Here is a 15,309-nt window from a genome sequence, read left to right as displayed (position 1 = left end):
TTACATTTGTCTGTTCCAAAAGCCATATTTATATCATTGCTGAATACTTCTGTTATCTTTAGTAATTGGTTGAGTTGTTGATTTGTTGCTGCCAGTAGTTTTAGATCATCCATATATAGCAAATGTGTGATTTTGTGTTGGTATGTTCCAGTATTATTATTATTATTATTATTATTATTCTTTCTTTCTCTCTTTTCTCAGACATTATGTCTGGTAAAAAATGGAAAGTGACGCGAACCTTGATCAAGCATGACTTCCTTTTAACTGTACGGTATATGTTATATTGCATTTAGGAACGTTCGGGTAATTGAACATGTAACAATAATTACAGATTTCTGTAGTTGTATATATGAGTTTGGATGTAGCTGTATTGCATTGATGTACTGGTGGATATTGTGTGGTATGACTCCTGTAGTTGATAGTATAATTGGTATAATGTCAACTTTATCCTGATGCCACATGTCCTTGACTTCCTCAGCCAGTTGGATGTATTTTTCAATTTCTTCTCCTGTTTTCTTTTGTATATTTGTTGTATTGGGTATGGATATTTCGATTAGTTGTGTTAATTTCTTCTTTTTATTGGTGAGTATGATGTCAGGTTTGTTCGTAATCAACTTAAGTCCAGCCCCACAACAATACAGGATTGCATCTTTCACCTCCACAACAGGCATACACCAAGTGGGCTCCAGTTTATGTGGAGAGTAACACTGTTGGAGCACTGTCCCTAACCAAAATTCTTGGGTTTACCTTGGACTGACATATAAGCAGTACTGCACTAACTCCAACATTAAACTCGATGACACAAATAATATCCTCCAAAAAATTATAGGCAGACTGGAATTTTAAGCCATAAGTGGTAAAAACAACTTTGTGATTTGGCCAGTTAATATGCCTCACTTGTCCTGCATAAACCTGCCCATGTTAAGATAGTTGATGCTGCACTCAGTGAACTGTTCACTAGCTGTCTGAAACCTGTTCAGACAGATAAGTTTCACCACCAGGTTGGAATTACTCATTTGCCTAAAAAGGAAGAATGAAGTACTCCACATGTTGCAGCACCCACCACACAGTGTTGGACCAGCTATGCAATGGCCAAAATCAAAAAATAGCTTTCTCAGAGCAATTAAGGATTATGAACAACATTTCTTATTATTTTGAGCTTTTCCTCATTACAGAGGCTTATCTCCAACATAATAATTTACTCGGAAGTTACAATTCAAAGAATAAACGTTCTTAAACTATATTTTCAAAATATTCCTCCAGGTGTTTCGATCTTGTGTGTCCTCTTCCTCTGCGCCCATTCTCCTCATTGTGCATTGTACATTTTGGATCCAGGTGGTCAGAGGTCGTCGTCTCCTTCTTCTCCCCTCCGGTTCCCACTCCAGTATCAATTTTTGTATTCTGGTTTTCTCCATTCGTCATACATGTCCGTACCACTGTAATTTCTTCCTATACATTACGTCATATATTCTTTCATTTATTTCCATTCTCCTTATTATTTCGGTGTTCCTTATCTTTTCTTTCCTGGAGATTCTTGCTGATCTTCTCCAGAAGTCCATCTCTACAGCTTGTAATTTTTTAATGTGCTTCGTGTTAATTGTCCAGGTCTCCGTTCCATACAGAACCACACTCTCTAATATGGATTTGTATATTAATTTTTTAGTTCTGCTCATTACATTCCTGCTCCATAAGACTGAGTTAAGCATCCAAATGACCTTCCGTCCGCTACTAATTCTTTTATTGATTTCTGACTCTGATTTTCACTTGATTTATAAAATGAATCCCAAATAACAGAAAGTGTTTATCTTTTTGATTTTCTTTCCTTCAATGTATAACTCATCTGAATCATTAGTCAAGTATTCTGATTTTTGGTAATTAACTTCAAATCCCAAGTTTTGTATGCTACTGCTAGTTGATTCATAAATGAACAACAAACTCAGCCTAAAATGGAGATATGACTAACTTAAAGAACCAGCACTGGATGGAATCATCACAAGAATTAGCCTCTGGCTATTATAAAAAGTGAGTAACATGTCCATTTGTGTCCACACAACCCAATGCATATATTGCTAGACTGATTGCTCCACCCAATGTAGACTCAAAAACTTCATGTCAACAACTCCCAATGCAATTGATATCACTCCAATTCTGGTTTATGCTAGTCTAACTAAAATACTCTGTTTTTATTATATAATTTGAAATATGCAATTTGCGTAATAAGTACCACTCATGTAGAACAACTCTATTTCCATAAAATGTACTTATTTCTTCCTTCTTTTACTTTGTCTTCTTATGGTAGTGACACAGATTTTTAAAAACTGTTAACAAATGAACTGTTCAAGCTACTGATCATGTAATATATTTGTCATCCTGAAAACATTCTAATGCCCACATACCATTCAGGGGACACTCAATGTGTTACCTACACTAACATTACGGTAACTAGTCTGGTGAATATTAGTTGCTATTTGTCATAATGTGGGCTGTTGTGTGGGGAGGGGGGGGGGGGGGGCAGGGGAGGGGGTGTTGTAGAAGGTCTCATTGTTGCAACAACACCCACTGACAGATACTGTTTATGAAGAATCCATCAGGCCTTGTCAATATGAGTACCATATTACATACCATGACTGGTTAGCCATTAAACTACATATCACTGGTGACTATGCTTGCACCATTCCGCAACATTGCACATTTATCTTATGATCAGCGGTTTTTTGTCAGCATGTTGATCATGATAGCTCAGCCACATCCTTCATACCAATACCCTCTCTACATGAGAAAAGTAAATTCTTCGCAATAGTTAACAAGAACATCGTTCGTACAGTACACTTTGAGTTAGGTGGTTCCTATTGACTTTTTGTTTCGTCAGAGCAACACTTGGATTTAGTGATTCTCTGAGTTTCCTATTTCACACTAACGTCAATGACCTACTGTGGCAAAACAAATGCTGTATCATTGTGAGAGATGTAAAGGCAAGCGAATGTGTTAGGACTTACCCCTATTCCCTACTGCTAGTGCCACTTCATCATTATGCAACTGTGCTTAACATACAATGGAATCCCCTATAATCTAAGAGTGAAATTAAAAATTAAAATAACCTTTCCAGACTTCATCAATGTATGATTCAGTACATTAATGTTAACATTGTTAAGTCTCAGAATGATCAAATCAATATGTTACACTAAATATGGTTATAATAGAAGGAAACATCCCATGAAGGAAAAATATACCTAAAATATATTGTTTTAGGAAAAAAATGAGTGGCACTAAATAATGAAGCTAAAAATTGTTCAGAAAGTGCAAATGTATGTCACAATCAAAAGTTACAAGTCTCAACTTGATCGGGGCAATATTTTGGTCAAAATTAGCATTTTTACAAAAAATTGAAGGTGCTAAATATTAGACTCAGAAAGATAAAATTTATATGTAGCCTCAGTTTGATATAAAAACATTAAGTATGTGACTCCATTAAGCTACGCCTGTTAGTTTTCAAGCTATTTACTAAAAACCAAATTTGGAACAAAAACTTCCTTACTCATAACAGGTTAAGTATCATTTGTATCTGTGATAGAAAGTTCTAATTACAGCACTTAATTACACTCATCAAATAATACAGCTGTACCAAGTTTCAAGACTTTAGTGTAAATGACAATCATTACAAGGAATCTTAGAGAGGCAGTTCTGAGGTCATCTTCTGCTGCTGGTTCTGTCCTAAAAATTCCAGCTGGCGAAGTTTAAATGCAGTTGAGCTAAAACTTTTTCAGTAGCTAAAGCAAACTTAACTTCATTCATATAAAAATTAAAAAGACTGTAAATTATTGAACAGCAGAGATATTAATTACTACATGTCTGATACAAGCGCCATTTAGAAGCTGCTACCTGTGCCTAGAGCTGTTGATAGCAAATGCTACTTTCAGTTGCCTGCTATGCCCATACATAAAAATGGCCAGAGATGCAGTGAAAAGAGACACTTCGCACCAAGGTATCAATCTGGCCGTGTCAGTCAAATGCCTGCGAGTGCTCTTCCTTGGATGATGTCACAGCGCGGCAGCTCAAAAACGTGTTTTCGGTAAAAGTAGGAAGTGAACTCGCAAGGACTGTACACCATCATGGATCGCTCTAGTTTTCACGAAAGTAAGTATTTGTATACTGCTCATAATGTTGACAGAACCATGTGGCAGGCGGTGAGATTATTTTCCACTTTTGATTCAGGCAATTAACTTTTGGTGATCAGGAGATGCACCACTTTACCTGGAACTTCTCGTAGAGGTTGCCTATGAACAGCTAATAGTGCTGTTCCCAATAGGGATATTATTATTATTATTATTATTATTATTATTATTATTATTATTATCTTTCCTGTCTCAGACGTCATGTCTGGTAAAAAATGTAAAGTGACGCGAACCTTGATCAAGCATGACTTCCTTTTAACTGTACGGTATATGTTATATTGCATTTAGGAACTTTCGGGTAATTGAACATGTAACAATAATTACAGATTTCTGTAGTTGTATATATGAGTTTGGATGTAGCTGTATTGCATTGATGTAAGGCAAGCTGTTGATGTATTATTTTTGCTACATTGTCATGTCTTCTGGGGTATTCTGTATTTGCTAGTATTGTACACCCGCTTGTGATGTGATCTACTGTTTCTATTTGTTGTTTGCAAAGTCTGCATTTATGTATTGTGGTATTGGGATCTTCAATAATATGCTTGCTGTAATATCTGGTGTTTATTGTTTGATCCTGTATTGCAATCATGAATCCTTCCGTCTCACTGTATATATTGACTTTTCTTAGCCATGTGTTGGATGCGTCTTGATCGATGTGTGGCTGTGTTAGATGATACGGGTGCTTGCCATGTAGTGTTTTCTTTTTCCAATTTACTTTCTTTGTATCTGTTGATGTTATGTGATCTAAAGGGTTGTAGAAGTGGTTATGAAATTGCAGTGGTGTAGCCGATGTATTTATATGAGTGATTGCTTTGTGTATTTTGCTAGTTTCTGCTCATTCTAGAAAGAATTTTCTTAAATTGTCTACCTGTCCGTAATGTAGGTATTATTATTATTTCTTTCTATTCTCAGACGTTGTGTCTGGTCAAAAATGGACAGTGACGCGGACCTTGATCAAGCGTGACTTCCTTTATTATTATTATTATTATTATTATTATTATTATTATTATGAGGAACATTATTATGTTTTGTGCATGTGAACTTTTACTGAATATATCAATTAGTTAAAACCCAAAACCTTTATTTATAGTCATAGTTCCTGATCCTGATGAGTAACAGCAAGTAGGAACATTTTCTTTCAGTAAATAAAATGAGTAATGTGCACTTGTGGACTGGAAATTAGAAGTAAGTATCTTCTCCATTACTTTGTGACTGACTGCAAAAATAGTTTACAGACTCTTATAAATGGCAAAGGATTTTTTATTATTTACCCACTATCTCATCTCACACTAGAAACATAAAAGTCGGTGAAACTTGTCTGAATGCACAAGTTTGTGGTATCATTTTATTGCACTTAATCCTCTTCAATAACTAATTCTGACAGAAAACATGTCTATGATGTTGACATTTTATGCCTGCATTTACATACCCCTAGGTGCATAGTCTGAAATTTCAAAATGGACATCCATTTTGTAGTCTGAAGATTTTTGCTCATATAGTGTACAACACACATTCCACAGAGACATGATTTAAAGATCATAGTAAAGGCTTTGGACATCATAACTGGCTCTAAACACAGTAGATCCCAATCATAATTCAACACTTCTGCAACATCAGGCCACATGATACATCCCTCACATCCAAATCAACACTGAACACGGCACTACATGTACTGTGGTTATCCATAATACAAGACTGTTACCAATATCTCACTGAAACACTGCCTTGCCATAGACAAGGCGAAAGGAAAACCCATATATTGTCAGGTAGATGATCATAATTCTGTGTACACATGTAGTAAATTGCATGTCAGTTATGGCTATAGTAAGCTGATTAAATAAAATAAGTCACTATATGACACAGGTGTGTAAAAAGAAGTTTATTTCTATCACAATAATATCTTACAGAATACAAAATACTGCAACATTATGTAAATTTGATAAAAATATATATGCAACATAACTTTTTATTGGGAATGCATTCACTGATACTTGAATAATACTACATACCATATTGCGCAACAATTTATAGAATATATGACAAGAGTGAAAATTTCAACCACATACATTGTCAATAATCTTATTTAATACTATTTTTAATAAAACAGAAGAAAATTTAATTTACCAGATAGAGATTCTCAACTATGTAAAATGGAATTTAACAATAATGGGAATTCCTGGATGGCGCAATAGGTACAATAAATGAAAGACAATCACTATAGCGGACTGATGCATGGAGCACAGAGGCAAGTGACAGGAAACAGCATTCACACTAACTTTTGAGCTCTTGTTCTTTTTCTAGCAAATGTACAAACAAGCACACCATTTGCGTGGCTGTGTGGTAGTGTGTGAGAATGAGTGTATCTCTGCACTTAAAAAAAAAAGGCGAGAGCTCCAAAGCTAATATGAATGCTATTTCCTGTTACATGTCTCTGTGCTCCACCCTTTTGTCTGCCATAGTAAAATGTTTGTTTTAGCTGTTTCAGGAACATCCTACAACAATGAAAGTACCTATTTGAAAATGAAGAAAGCATGTAGGGGAGACCGGGGACAAAAGTAACAGGGTATGAAAGTAACACCCCTCCACTACATTCGCATGTAGCTCCAAAAATCACGTGATTCAAACAATGTACTCCCTTCATGTTTCCCAACTGCCTACCAATTGTTGGCCAGTATTGGAGAGTCTCTGTCGAGTGTGGCGCAGTAAAACATTTTTTCAGTCTCTCACATAAATTTTCTCAATTTTCTTAGTTTTGTGATAACAGTAAGTCTACTGTAATAATTTAACTATGTGAAACTTTCAGTTTTATGCCACCATTGTCAACGTTTTCACTACTTGTATAGATTGTGTGTAATACATCAATTAAACAGAAAGGAGTGGTCAGGGACAAAAGAAACATTACTGCTGGGGATGGAAGTGACAGTGTTTCTTTTGTCCCCATTACTGAGGAGGTGTTATTAGCTGCAGTCCCCCCCCCCCCCCCCCCCCCGTTAGCAAATAGTAAATTAGGTATGATACTGTCAGGAGTAGCAGTGTATTGCTGCTGAACAAACTTGTTATTACTGAACAGACTCATTATTTACTTAGTTATTTCATTACAGGGAATTATGCCACGAACACGGGTCAGGACAACTACAAGAGGATTAACTCCTACTACTGTATATCAAACTGTGGCAGATGATGTTGCAAATTATATTATAAGTATTAGAGCAGCAGCAAAAAAACACAATGTATGCCATGTGACATTGCAGTGGTACATTAAAAAGAAAGAGAAACGTGCATGATAGCACGACACCAATGCCTTGTGCTGGATATAGAAGTGTAAAATGAGTGTTCTCCAATGAACAAGAAAAAATTATAACTGAATATGTAATTAAAGTGTCGGAGATATTTTATGGACTTTGCCGTAAATTAGTTCATGAACTGGCAACGACAAGCGATATACCAGTTCCATCAACTTGGGTGGACAATCAAACTGTTGGTCCAGACTGGTTTTCAGCATTCATGAAGAGGAATCCCCAGTTGTCTATTTGGTTGCCTCAACCCACAAGTCTTGCTCGAGCAATGAGCTTTAATCCAACAAATGTGGCTGCCTTTTTCAACAACCTGGCTAGCGTTATGGAGAGATATAAGTTGGAGCCCATGGACATCTGGAATATGGACAAGACAGGTGTCACCACTGTTCAGAAATCAAACAGGATTGTTGCTAAACGGGGAATAAAGCAGGTGGGAGCTATCACATCAGCTGAAAGAAGCACTCTTGTCACTGTTGCTATTGCCATCAACTCTCAGGGTAACAGCACACCATTTCTCTTTGTATTCCCTCGCTTGAGATATCATGGCCATTTTATTCGAGACGGTCCTATTGGTTGCATTGGAGCAGTAAATGCGAGTGGCTGGATGCAAGAGGAATAACTTTTGTTATTCTTGCATCATTTCATAAAATTTGCTAAACCAACTCCTGAGCACAAATGTTTACTGCTTCTCGACAATCACGAATCTCATATATCCATCAGAAGCCTCAATTTTTGCAAAAGCAAGGGGATTGTTATGCTGTCATTCCCACTGCACTGTACACATGGGATGCAGCCTCTAGACCATTCAGTTTATGGTCCATTCAAAAAGATGGTGAATGCTTTTGCTGACAACTGGATCAAGAATCATCCGGGAAAGACCATGTCAATTTATGACATCCCTTCAATTGTGAGGGAAGCACTTCCATTTGCTGGAACTCCCAAAAACATTGCAGCATGGTTTCACTGCACAGGCATAGTACCATTTAATAGGAATGTGTTCAGTGAAATCAATTTTGCACCATCTTCTGTCACTGATCGCCCAGCACAAGCTTCCAATTATGGAAAGCAAACTATGTGCTTAGCAGAACCATTAGTGATTTCTAGTGACCCATCTGAAGCTGGGAGGACATCGAATCCTGATCCAGTAGCAATATGCAAGAAAACCCTTTCACATGTCAGCCTGTGATGCAGGACCTAGTGGTTTACAACCATCTTTTTCAGTTCACGCAGCCTTTTCACCCTAAGGTGTTTGCCCGTTACCAAAAGCACGTCCAAGGCAAGAAGGAAGAAAAGGGAGAAAGTCTGCAATTTTGACTGACATTCCAGAGAAACTGGCTATCCCCAGGCGAAAAAAGCGGAAAAGAAGCTAAATTTAAAAATCAGCCAGCCAAGAGAGCGGAAACTGAAAAAACCTGAAGAATCATCATCGGAAGACAATGATAGCAACTGCCTTGTATGTGTCGAGCCTTTCCATCACAGTCATCGCAAAGAGAAGTGGCTTCAGTGTTGGGAATGTAAGGGTTGCTCTCATGTTGCTTGTACCAAAGGGGGGAAATATTTGTGTGTGCCCCAATTGTGAATCTGAATAGGACTAAGATATGCATTACTTTTCTCTTTTATTGACTCACTGAACATTTACTCATAAAGCCTGAATACATTCAGTGCTATTTTAATTAATATAATAATTGTAAATGAATGAGAATTGAAGTTTATTGATGTTTACTTAATGTTTTGTAATGGTAATATACTTTAAGTTACTTATGAGTCCTTTAGGTAATAAAATATGGCTTAACTTATGTTACTTTCGTAACCTACCTGTGTTACTATTGTCCCCGGTAACGGGGACACAAGTAACAGGAACACTGATGCCTTAAAATTAGTTTTACAAATACCAAACATATGTAATTTTGTGTGGAACTAAATTCATCTATGTTAGGAAAGCTTCAGAGAACACACATTAGTTCCTTTTGTTTCAAAAGTTTATAAGGAGGTAATAAAAAAATTCAATATGCAAAATTTTACTTTTGTCCCCAGTCTCCCCTAGTCATTTGCAGCAACACATATTATGTTTCATTTAATCATTTCAGAGATTAATTAGAAACTCCCATAGTAAAATGAAACCACATGACACATAGCTAAATATGATGTCTGAGTGACATATTTTACTACAACAAATCTCAAAAAATATCACAGTACATTTTCAGCTAGTAAAATATTTAAGGTTTTGCAACTAAAGTTGAAAAATAGTTTGCCCCATAGACAAAACATGCTTCATATCCTAAAATGTGAACCACTGTAGAAACTGTATGACCTTGAGCAGCCTCAGTGGCCATTGTGACTTGACTGAATAGTGAGAATAGCTTATCTCTCTACCTTCTGGCAGTGATGGCAGCTTACTAGGATAAAAAATTGGTTTATCGTGTGGGCAATTTGTTATGAGGCTATCCATAGATGTCTTCATTTTAATGCCATCACAGTCTACAAGCTCCAGTGTTTTGTTAAAGCAGATCCTAATTTCAAAAAGGTAAGCATTGCCCTGAAAAAAATATTATATGAATTAGATTCCTTAGTTAAAAATTGTGAAAACATATGTTTGGAATCGCACAAAAATAAAAAATAGATACACAACAACAATCTACAGAGAAGCTTGAGGCAGTTCTGTGAAAAGCATTACACATCCTCCACAAGCAGGACTAAAGGCAGTCAATAAAAAATTAGCCCACAGCACTATTTGAGAGGTTTCCATATTAAAATAAAAGTTCACTAAAGCCCACTTAGTATTACAATCTTATTTTAAATAAAACTTCAGTTCAGTAGAATGGTACAAGGTAATATTCAGCAATATTATTATCATATTATGTCTTATGAATAACCAAAAATGAACAGATATTGAATAAAAGTACAGATTTTTTTAGGTGTTTTAAGAATTTATCTTAAGATCCGACATTCAGAAAAATGATTTTTCACTGCAGCTCAAACTGTATTTACAGGTGATGTCTCAGGAAGAAACTGTGCAACACTTCTTCCTTCCCATAGCAAGACTGCACTGAAAGAAATGTCATAAAGACTTTGCATATACTGAAAAAAATGTCCTTTTAATAAAATTAACTTCTTCTTTCTTCCATTCCAAACTCATCAGTGGCAATATCTGAAAACAAAACCCTGCGAAATGAGGTTTTGTGAGCTCCTATTGGAGGACAGACTTCTGCCCCGTCATTACCAAGGAGAGATGGAGCAATTACAGCAACACAAAAAGTACGATGTACGATGACATGCTGTAGACTCTGCCTTATACGGAAGAGATGACCTTTAAGAAATATGATGACATGCCCTGTCTGGACCAAGAAATGATCATATTGCTGTGGACATTTAATTTAAATATTTGTTTGTCCAGTTAGAGGCACCATGTCACTGATTGCGCAGTCCCTCCGGCGGAGGTTCGAGTTCTCCCTCGGGCATGGGTGTGTGTGTTGTTCTTAGCATAAGTTAGTTTAAGTAGTGTGTAAGTCTATGGACTGATGACCTCAGCAGTTTGGTCCTATAGGAAATCACACACACATATTTATTTGTTTGTCAATTGATGCATGCAGTGAGCACTAGCATCTACAGCTGTTACTGAATAATTTTTTGTTCCACCTATTATTACACATAGTTCCTCTTTGATTATTCAAAGCCTTGGAACATTCAACTGCACACAGCACATAACTGAACACTGATAGCAACAGTACCTCATGAAGAGCTCCACAGTTTGAGAATAAAGGAATATTTTCACGAAAGACATGCAACTTGTATTGGTGACAGGAATTCTTTGATGAAACACCACTCCAAGAGATTAAGTACCACAAGTAGCTCCTGGAAGAAGCACTATAACTTCTGATATAGCTTGATTACACTTTTTACAGTTTTCTCCCATACAAGACGTATAACATGGATTTAACTCTACGTCAAAAAATCCTTGACAGAATGATCTCTCCATTGCTTAGGAAAGTATGTTAGCAGGCCTGTTCATTGACCCTACCACAAGAAGTCAGCCACAGTGCAGAGGTTGTAGAAGAGCAGCATTGCTACGCTTCTTGGTATTAATTTGAAATATTTTTATCTTTGTATTTATGATAATGGATTATCTTCCTGACTTGATTTTTCTACATTTACGTACATACTATGCAAGCCACCATATGGTGTATGTTGGAGAAAATCTTGCATCACTGCTAGTCATTTCCTTTCCTGTTCCACTTGCAAATAGAGCAAGGGAAAATGACGCTCTATATGCATCTGTAAAAGCCCTAATTTCCCTTATCTTGTCTATCCTGTCCTAATGTGAAACATACATTAGTGACAGCAGAATCTTTCTCCAGTCAGCTGCAAATACTCGTCCTAAGTTTTCTCAACAGCATTTCATGAAAAAAGCATCATCTTCCACCAGGAATTCTCTTTTGAATTCATGATGCATCTCAATAACACTCATTTGTTAATCAAATCTATACTAAAAAAAATCTAGCACCATGCCTATGAATTCCTTCCTTTAATCTGACATGGCGGGGATCACCAACACTCAATCAGAACTCAAGAATGGGTTGCACAAATGTTCTATACTTGGTCTCCTTTATAGATGAGGTACACTTCCTAAAATTCTCATGATAAACAATTAATCAATGTGACAAGTGTCAAGCAGCACACCACTAATATTGCATTAGAACATTACAGAATTGTTTTTCCGATTCTTCTACATTAACTTATATTCATGGTCACAACACAAGGTTAGAAGAGGACTTTCATATTAACCACTCACACTATACCCTTGTACAGAAAGGAGCAAATTATACAGGCATCAAAATTTACAATGCTCTACCCAGTGTCATCAAAAGTCTTGCTCCTGAAACACCAAATTTCAATTGAAAACTGAAGGAATACCTAATACAAAAGTCATTCTATTCAATTAGTGATTTTTTTAGTGCATAGGAGTAAATTTTTATTATATAACTGAGTTAGCCATTCAATGTAAGCATAAATGTAAACTACTTTTTGCTGTAGTGTTATATTGTTGCTCAAATACTTCAATACTGTTTGTAACAATATTAGGGAAGGAAAATTGCTACTCACCATATAGCAGAGATGCTCAGTCGCGATAGGCATAACAAAAAGATTCACACAATTATAGCTTTCGGCCATTAAGGCCTTTGTCAGCAATAGACACGCATACACACACGTGCATCCACACTCACGCTAACGCAACTTGGAAGCGCAAGTTGCGTCCCGTTAGTGTGTGTGTGTGTGTGTGTGTGTGTGTGTGTGTGTGTGTGTGTGTGTGTGTGTGTGTGTGTGTGTGTGTCTGTGTGTATTGCTGACAAAGGCCTTAATGGCCAAAAGCTATAATTGTGTGAATCTTTTTGTAGTGCCTATTGCGATTCAGCATCTCCGCTATATGGTGAGTAGCAACATTCCTTCCCTAATATTGTTACATTCAATCCCGGATTTTCCACTGTTTGATATTGTTTGTGGTGTCTCTGGCACAGAGTGCCCTATCTTTGATTCTAACCTCTTTGAACTGCTTTTGTTCTATTTCTCTCAGTGCGCAACTTGTGTACTGCCATGTTTGTTCTTCTTGCCTCAGTGTCTAATAAATGCATTTACAATATTTAAAGTGTGTTATTGCCAACCACGCTAATGTGATAACCCACAGTGGTGACTCTGACATTGTCGTCATGCAATCGTGAGTTATTTTGTGCTTATCTTCATCATTAACAGACTTCATGTGCCAGCCCACATTGTTTTCGGAACAATGGATCTACCAGTGTCTTTCAGTGCTAGTGGCACACATCCTATTAACTGTGCTTGTGACCATGAGTGGTCAAGTGTACCTAATGCACGTTCGGTTAAAAATGAACAATTATCTACACCCGGCCACTTAACCTTAACCAATTGAACATGGCCACCGTCAAGCGTGGCAGCTCAACAATGGCCACAACATGGAGAGTGCACATTGCCTAATGGCATCGTGGACGATCATCCAGTTAAGGACGTTGTGGTTTATCCCTCAGCTAGGCAGTCACCTTCCGTTTGGTTTGACGTGCCAATAAAGTTCAAGAACCGTGATTCGAATGTTTCTATGGAGGGGGTTGCATATTCTTATATGTCTAGTGTTGCAGCCCCACCGCCCTCACGTCAACTCGGCGACACAGGTCGCCTTGACTGCGTTGGTTTTTGCAAGTGTCGCTCTGTGATCACACCACAACTGCCTTCCGCCCACTTTCATAACGGCACCAGCCATTCCACCTTCCCCCCCCCCCCCCCTCCCCCGGTTACCGGGTCAGCCCGCCTGTGGCTGCACCATGGCCACCATCGGCCCGCTGTTGCAATGGCACCGGCCGTTACACCCATGTTGCATTCATTGTCGGGCCTGGAGTTTGAGCACACCTTGCCAACTTTTGCACCCGCACACTCCACACCGTGTGCTACATGCGGCCGCCCCCCCCACACAGACCTTAAGTGGCACACCGTCCACCGCTACTGCACTTCCGGTGTTGGGGGCATACTGCTCTGCTCGCACGAATCTTAGTCTGCCGGTGCTGCCTCAACATGTGTTACCCGGCAGGTTTCCTATACTGCCTGCTTTGCAAAAAGATAACTCAAAGGCTTGGTTCACATTAGTGGATCACCTACTGGATATCCAAGTTATTTTGGACAATGATGCATGTTTTGGCTGCCTGGTGAGTCACCTCCATGCTTATCCGGACCTCATCAGCAAACTGCTTCTCTCACCACCAGCCTCGCACAAGTATTCGATGGTGAAAGCACTGCTTATTGAGTGCCTTTCTCACCCACCCTGATCCTGAGGCCCGTGTTTCGGTAATGACTGATGCCAGTGACTCAGCTGTGGGCGTTGTTTTACAACAGCACACCGTGGACTCAACTCAACCATTCCGCTTCTTTTCAAAGAAACTGACTAAGAGTCAGTGTAAGGGGTCGGCTTTGGACCGTGACCTCCATGCTGAGTACTAGGTGATTAAACACTTCTGTAGTGACCTTGAGGGGGTGATCTTTCATGACCTACTGGATATCCAAGGTACACTCCTGGAAATGGAAAAAAGAACACATTGACACCGGTGTGTCAGACCCACCATACTTGCTCCGGACACTGCGAGAGGGCTGTACAAGCAATGATCACACGCACGGCACAGCGGACACACCAGGAACCGCGGTGTTGGCCGTAGAATGGCGCTAGCTGCGCAGCATTTGTGCACCGCCGCCGTCAGTGTCAGCCAGTTTGCCGTGGCATACGGAGCTCCATCGCAGTCTTTAACACTGGTAGCATGCCGCGACAGCGTGGACGTGAACCGTATGTGCAGTTGACGGACTTTGAGCGAGGGCGTATAGTGGGCATGCGGGAGGCCGGGTGGACGTACCACCGAATTGCTCAACACGTGGGGCGTGAGGTCTCCACAGTACATCGATGTTGTCGCCAGTGGTCGGCGGAAGGTGCACGTGTCCGTCGACCTGGGACCGGACCGCAGCGACGCACGGATGCACGCCAAGACCGTAGGATCCTACGCAGTGCCGTAGGGGACCGCACCGCCACTTCCCAGCAAATTAGGGACACTGTTACTCCTGGGGTATCGGCGAGGACCATTCGCAACCGTCTCCATGAAGCTGAGCTACGGTCCCGCACACCGTTAGGCCGTCTTCCGCTCACGCCCCAACATCGTGCAGCCCGCCTCCAGTGGTGTCGCGACAGGCGTGAATGGAGGGACGAATGGAGACGTGTCGTCTTCAGCGATGAGAGTCGCTTCTGCCTTGGTGCCAATGATGGTCGTATGCGTGTTTGGCGCCGTGCAGGTGAGCGC

The 15,309-nt window shown here is 39.1% G+C and overlaps 1 protein-coding gene across 2 annotated transcripts in view; it reads right to left on the bottom strand.

The window, feature by feature from the left end:
- Window positions 1-7,581: 7,581 nt before the first annotated feature.
- Window positions 7,582-15,309, bottom strand: part of LOC126092305 (ribonuclease Oy) — a 61,793-nt gene continuing 54,065 nt past the window's right edge. For both annotated transcript variants that reach the window (XM_049907828.1, XM_049907829.1), the window contains one exon: window positions 7,582-10,004. In XM_049907828.1, coding sequence (XP_049763785.1) covers window positions 9,747-10,004 — 258 coding nt within the window. In that variant the 3' untranslated portion in view covers window positions 7,582-9,746. The remainder of the gene's footprint in view (window positions 10,005-15,309) is intronic.

The sequence above is a fragment of the Schistocerca cancellata genome, chromosome 7 (assembly GCF_023864275.1).
Source record: "Schistocerca cancellata isolate TAMUIC-IGC-003103 chromosome 7, iqSchCanc2.1, whole genome shotgun sequence".
Classification (NCBI taxonomy): Eukaryota; Metazoa; Arthropoda; class Insecta; order Orthoptera; family Acrididae; genus Schistocerca; species Schistocerca cancellata.
The sequence above is the reverse complement of the archived record's forward strand: the minus strand, read 5'-3'. Positions and strand labels throughout refer to the sequence as shown.